The 7,373-nt window shown below is 43.9% G+C and overlaps 2 protein-coding genes across 7 annotated transcripts in view; one reads left to right on the top strand and one right to left on the bottom strand.

Annotated features, from left to right (window-relative positions):
* Window positions 1-7,373, top strand: part of LOC106813234 (cytochrome P450 2C11-like) — a 60,228-nt gene that overhangs the window by 30,523 nt on the left and 22,332 nt on the right. The gene's annotated exons all lie outside the window — the stretch shown is intronic.
* Window positions 1-7,373, bottom strand: part of LOC106813232 (cytochrome P450 2C15-like) — an 81,306-nt gene that overhangs the window by 53,040 nt on the left and 20,893 nt on the right. The window contains exon 1 of one of the 3 annotated variants that reach the window (XM_014817319.1): window positions 4,390-4,526. The exons of the other annotated variants lie outside the window; for them this stretch is intronic. Coding sequence (XP_014672805.1) covers window positions 4,390-4,440 — 51 coding nt within the window. The 5' untranslated portion in view covers window positions 4,441-4,526. Of the gene's footprint in view, window positions 1-4,389; window positions 4,527-7,373 lie in introns of those variants that run through there. 3 annotated transcript variants of the gene reach the window in all.

The raw sequence follows: 7,373 nt of genomic DNA, 5'->3' as shown, positions 1-7,373 counted from the left end.
CCGTCTATCCGTCTATCCGTCTATCCGTCTATCCAACTATTCATCTATCCATCTATCCATCTATCCAACTGTCGATCGATCAATCTATCCATCTCTCCATCAATACATTGCTCCATCTCTATCTATTTTTCTCTGCTTCTATATATATAATTATATATATACCATACGTACATATACAAAATTTCAGTTTACTGTTGTCGCAACGATGTGGAGCTAGCGAGGGAGGCATTTCTCAACCAGGTGCGAGGCATACTGCGGGCGCGACCATTCCACTACTGTGATGCAACGCTAGTGACGCGGACAGATCGTGCGGTGATATGAACGTACGTGCGTTATACTTTATTCTCTGTTATGTATTATATGCCAATACAAATTCAATAAACCATTTTCACAACAACCATGCAGCATGTTTGTTGAAAATAGTGGACTGCGTCGAAACTCTGAAACGGAGTCCTTTATAGTCGTACTAACTCATTTGCCTTTGGTTATTTTGTCGTATAATACTTATATAATAGTAATATAACTTTGCTTTATTAAAAACTGACAAGGTGAAACAAGCCATATTTATTTACAGTTTGTGTGTCGTAGATCTTTCTACGCTCGCTATTATTTTAGAATTTATATATATCATATATATATATATATACTATATACTATACTATATATATATCGGTCAAGCATGTGTTAGCGGCCACCTCCATGGAACGGTCAACATCCATAACTGCACCTTTAACATCAAGTACATCGACACGAGTCGTTTTCCTCGAGTGACCATTAAATTGCATGTTTGACCGTATGTAGGATGTGGATAATATTTCCGGGATTTTGATTTTCAAATGTATCATTCTTGCAATGCATGCGGGTGGCGGGGGTAACAACACACACACACACACACCACACACACACACACACACACCACACACAACACACACACACAACACACACACACACACACACACAACACAACACACACACACACACACACGCACACACGCATATATATATATATAAATAAATATATATATATATATATATATATAGACTACAATACAAGGGGTTTTAAATTTCCATTATTCAGCGTACATCGGTTGATATGTCTTAAGCGGTTTCCAACCACCCAGTGAAAATTGAATTAATAAATTCACAAATTATTACTAATAATAGTACACCTTCATCAGTAGACAATATAATTAGTATTAGTGGCCAGAAATCGAGGAGCGCATGAGAGCACCTTATACATAAGGGTTATTTGTCCTTGTTATGTATTTCAACATTAATTTAATATAATAATAACTTGCATTAGCATAACAATTATTTTGGTATTTTGTGATGATTCTAGATCTTTGTTACCGCAGTAAAAATAGGAAAAGTAGATTTTGATTTTCACACTTTATCATCCTTCCATGCATGCAAGCTGGCACAGATGTACATAGATTCTATAATCCTGGCTCGTGCAGGAGTTATATTTAGCGAGGGAAAGCTATGAGGAGAGCATAGGAAGTTCGCGCCTCTCAGCAAGCGCTGTGAGTTCGGCATGGGAAGGTCAGCCATAGAAAGAAGATCCAGGAGGACGGCTCCGCCTGTCTCGCACATCTAAGCGACACAAAGGGGAGCCCTCGATCCACAGTAGAGAAATAACCAAAATATTGTATCTGCAATATGTCTCGCTCGTGCGCCCTGTTCTCACTATCTCTCCCATATATAATATACATATATATGTATGTATATATTTATGTATATATAGGTGTGTGTGTGTGTTGTGGTCCGTGTGTACGTGTTGAGTGTGTGTGTGTGTGTGTGTGTGTGTGTGTGTGTGTGTTGTGTGTGTGTGTGTGTATGTATGTGGTGTGTGTGGTGTGTGTGTGGTGTGTGTGGTGTGTGCGTGTGTGGTAATGTATGTGTAATGTACGTGTGTGTGTGGGTGTGTGTTGTGTGTGTGTGGGTGTGTGTGTGTGTGTGTGTGTGTGTGTGTGGTGTGTGTGTGTGTGTGTGTGTGTGTGTGTGTGTGCGTGTATGAGTGCGTGTGTTGCGTGTGTGTACATACATATATACATATATACGTCCTTATGTTGGCAACGCAGAGCTGCTGCTCAGCAGTTGTGTAGTGAAACGTGGATTGTCTCTATTGCCCACTCGGTGCTCGGTACGACCACGCCGACCCCGCCTACCTCCGACTATCAACGACCACATCAAACACCATCTTCTATGATAGCGACGTACATGGTACGTACCTTTGGAAACATACAGGTACGTACAGTCGGTGACATACAGGTACGTACCTTTGATAACATACAGATACGTACAGTCAGGTGACATACAGGTACGTACGTCTGTTAACGCACAGGTACGTACCGTCGGTAACATACAGGTACGTCGCGTCGTAACATACAAGTACGTACGTCCGGTAACATACAGGTACGTACGTATGGTAACACAGGTACGTACCGTCGGTAACATACAAGTACGTACGCCGTAACATACAGGACGCTACGTATGGTAAATACAGGTACGTACCGTGGTACACTGCAGCGTACGTACAGTCGTAGCATTAACAGCTCGTACGTGCCGTCGGTAACATACAGTACGTACCGTCGGTGCTACAGGTACGTACGACGGTAACATACAGCGGTACATACCATCGGTAATATACAGGTACGTACCGTCGGTAACACACAGGTACGTACCGTCCGGTAGCATACAGGTACCGCACGTCGTAACATACAGCGTAGCCACGTCGGTAACATACAGGTTACGTACGGTACATACAGGTACGTACCGTCGTAACATACAGGTACGTACGTCGGTAACATACAGGTACGTACCGTCGGCGCAACATACTACGACAATCAGTACAAGTAACGTACCGTCGGTAACATACAGGTACGTTACGCGTCGGCTAACATACAGGTACGTACGTCGGTACATACAGGTACGTACCGTCGGTAACATACAGGTACGTACGTACGGTTATATACAGCGTACGTACCGTCGCGTAATATACAGGTACGTCCCGTCGTTAACGTACATGTACAGGTACGTACCGTCCGGTAATATACATGTACAGGTGTCGTACCGTCGTAACATACATGCTACGTACCGTCGTAACATACAGATACGTTCCGTCGGTAGCATACAGGTACGTTCCCTCGGTAACAATACAGGGACGTACCGTCGGTAACATACAGATACGTTCCGTCTGTAACATACAGTACGTACCATCGGTAATATACAGGTACGTACGTCAGTACATACAGGTACGTACCGTCGGTAGCGTACATTGCTACGTACGTCGGTAATATACAGTGTACGTACGTACGCGTAATATACAGTACGTACCGTCGGTAACATACAGGTACGTACGTCGGTAACATACAGTTACGCACCGTCCGCGTTAGCATACAGGTACGTACCGTCGGTAAATACATGGTACGTACCCGTCGTAACATACAGGTAGTACCGTCGGTAGCATACAGGTACGTCCGTCGACATAATGTCGATCGTACAGTTTGGTTCGACATATAATGTGGAGTTCCTGACCGATATGCTATGTCTAGGCAAGTCTTTACAATTGAGCCCATGACTTTTTTGTCTCTGAGCGACCATAATATTTACACCGTGCAAGATTTTTTTATTTACTAATCTCTCGATGGACGATACAGACACGCGATTGAAGATTGTATTCGTTAACATTTCGCTGTCGTAGATAAAACTCATGGTGACAGACGACGCCTTACAACTAATAGATAACTCCAGACAAATTCCTGTAAAAACGTTAAAACGTCCTGTAACATTGGTCGACATTTGTCTCCAGAAATCGAACCTGGAAAACAAAATAATTCCTTTGGCTGTACGCGGAATGTGTTGCATACACAGGGCATGCTTAACTTCTACCCTGCGCTGCGACACCTGCCCGTCTTCAGCGATTGCTGAAAAAGATGGACGCAGCGTAGCGTAGGGTTGAACAAGAGCTGGAGAGTAACATAGCAGAGCACGAGGAACAGAGCGCCGGAGAAAGAGGGAGACGTGAGAGACTACTTAGACGTACCTGCTAACGCAGCGGGCAGGCGGGCGGGGACAGCATTCTTCATTCACTAGTGAGTCATGCGCTGCACGAACACGCACGCACACACCCACGCGCACGCGCACACACACACGCGCACACGCACAAACACACACACAAACACACGCACACACACACATCGTATAGAAAAGCACGTTCGCACGCACGCACAGATGCACGCCACCATATACACGCACACAAGCAGGTATGCGCTTACACACAACGCGCGCGCACGCGCGCGTGCAAGCACTTACGGGCGCATATAACAAGAACGAATGATATTATATATGAAATATATATTAAGCGTGGCATCCGACAAACACACTCACGTATGTCGGCGCTATCTTACAGCTTTTCAGATACTCGTGTCCGTACGCCATCTGTTTCTCGCCGGATCGCACACCGTCATGACGACGCTACGCTGGAGTCTGCTCTTCATGCTCAAATACCCTCACGTCCTGCGGAGAGTGCAGGCCGAGATCGATGACGTCATCGGGCGAGGAAGGCTACCATGCATGGCGGACCAGGACAACATGCCGTACACGCGGGCGACAATAGCCGAGTTGCAGAGAGTAGGTGAGAAAGTTCGCTCGCGTGGACAATAGTTGGAATGCATCTGTAGGTGGCATTCATGGACAGCAGGCCTGATTAGGTGTGACAGAAACATTGTTTGAAGATGCTTGGCTGGTTTCTTAAGCACAGCATAACTAGGCGAGCGACACTACTAAACGTCTAGATACTCTGAGAGAACGCCATCTGCGTGTTTCTTTCTTGTTTCTAGCGGACATTGCCTCTCTGGCCGCGCCACACAGCACGACCGCCGAGATACAGCTAGGAGGCTACGTCATCCCAGCCGATACGATGATCCTTGCTAACCTCACGGCCATCCTCAACGACCCGAAACACTTCCCCGAACCGGAGAAGTTCCGCCCGGAGCGCCACCTGGACGAGCGTGGAGACTTTGTGCAGAACGAAGCGCTGATCCCGTTCTCCATCGGTGAGATTACTCGCGCGGCTGTTAGATGGCGCCACTGGATCGAGGCATATACAGTGACCTCACCCGTCAAAGGACTGCAGCGGTGGTCGTGGTTATGAAAGCCTGCTCGCAGGGGCGGATCTAACGTTCAGGAAGGGTGGGGTTGATATTTGAGTGAAGGCGTGCCGAAGGCACACTGTGCTAGGGTGGTCCGGGGGCATACCCCCTTCCCACCTGAAAATTTTTGAAATATATGATGCTTTTTCCTGTATTCTAATGCTATTTGAGAATAAATTCATGAACTTTGAGTTAACTTTTCCAACACATAATTTATATGAAACACTGAAACTGACCTTGTGCACAACAGAAATACAAATGACAGTTTGAAAAACACCATTGTGTCCAAGCTACACAAAGCTACACAATAATTAGGGTCACTAGGCTATTGGCCAAGTTGGAAGTATACTCCAGTATGCTAGTCATTGTGGTCATAATGTTATTAATGAAATAATATTGACTGGCAGAAGAGTCGACTTTGTTGTTTCTGTATAAAGCGCTGCACTATTTTGACTGGAACCAGTTGCAGAGTTGTCTGGTAATGAACAGTCATTAGGGTCCAGCCAGCCTCTGCTCGCCCATGGTAGACCTTAGATACGTCTTCACCTTGCGCATTGCTGAAAATGACCGTTAAGCCTCGCAGCTGGTGACTGGAGACGTGCAACCCACTATGAAGAGTCTCCTGTATATTGGGGAAGAAATCTTCATCAGCATGTATGAAGCGGTCAACTAAGTCTTCATGGAGTGTTATTCTTATTGGTTCTTGTAAGGAAACTACTACATACCATGACTAAACACATGTTAGTGTTAAATTGTTCTTGCTGTAGGCAAATTTTAGTTATGTTACTAAATGCGCTTTGGTCTACCAGATATACGTCTAGCTAAAACATATATGCTCCCAAATAAGGCAGTTATCTTCTTCTAAGACTTTGGCACATCTGACAGTTTTTCAGAGTGTTAGGATAAGTTATTTTCTACAAAATGGCTCTCGCGCCAACTTTAATCAATTGCAAACATATATGCCCTATGAGCATGCGCACTCGTTAGCTCGGGAAAATACGGCGAACTTGAAAGTGTAAACAGTTACTTGGCAACCTAGACCACGTGACGGGGCGTGACTCAAGAAGATGTATAGGTTCGTAGGATTTAGTGCTCCCCCAATGACAGTGTTCAGGATCTGACAGTTCAGGCAGCTGTGTGGTGACAGGGGAAATCCCAAGTTTATATCAGCCTGCAGACTGACTTTTTTATTTTTGACCCAATTTTACTAGTATCATAACATTAGTCAGTGGCTGAACGGGGAGGGGGGTTGCCACCCCAAACCCCATCTAGATCCGCCACTGTACTGGTGCTGTGGTTACTACTGGCTCGGTTATTGTTTTCGGCGTGCTAATGCCCTGAAACCCGCACAACTTGGGATTTGAGATTTTTCGCATAATTCTAACTAAATTGGTGTTTAATACACCGTCGTACATGTTTTTACATGACCAGGGTGTGTTTTGCCATATCACTGCACGGCAGACTACTCCCCCACTCCCAGATTTTTATCGATATTCTATGTTTATTTAAAAAAATTCTCATCTTCATCATCATCATCTTCATCATCATCCTTCATCATCATTGTTCATCATCATCATCATCATCATCATCCTTCATCATCATTGTTCATCATCATCATCATCATCATCATCATCATCATCATCATCATCTTCATCATCATTGTTCATCATCATCTTCATCATCATCCTTCATCATCATTGTTCATCATCATCATCATCATCATCATCATCATCATCTTCATCATCATCCTTCATCATCATTGTTCATCATCATCATCATCATCATCATCATCATCATCATCATCCTTCATCATCATCATCATCATCTTCATCTTCATCATCATTATCATTATCATTATCATCATCATCATCATCATCATCATCTTATTATTATTATTATCATCATCATCATCATCATCATCTTCATCATCATCCTTCATCATCATTGTTCATCATCATCTTCATCATCTTCATCATCTTCATCATCATCATTATCATTATCATTATCATCATCATCATTATTATTATTATCATCATCATCATCATCATCATCATCGTTACTGAAAAAATTTCATAAAAAATATCCTAAATGCATCTTGAGACCACAGTATAACGGGAATTTCGCACGCAAGGGGACTACTCGAACCCTAAACCTCAGAATTTATTGCCAGGCCAAGACTACCCCCTTTCTCCACCATCCAACCTTTGAAGAACCTCCCTG

This window comes from Priapulus caudatus, unplaced genomic scaffold, assembly GCF_000485595.1.
Source record: "Priapulus caudatus unplaced genomic scaffold, Priapulus_caudatus-5.0.1 Scaffold743, whole genome shotgun sequence".
NCBI classification, from domain to species: Eukaryota; Metazoa; Priapulida; class Priapulimorpha; order Priapulimorphida; family Priapulidae; genus Priapulus; species Priapulus caudatus.
The sequence above is the reverse complement of the archived record's forward strand: the minus strand, read 5'-3'. Positions and strand labels throughout refer to the sequence as shown.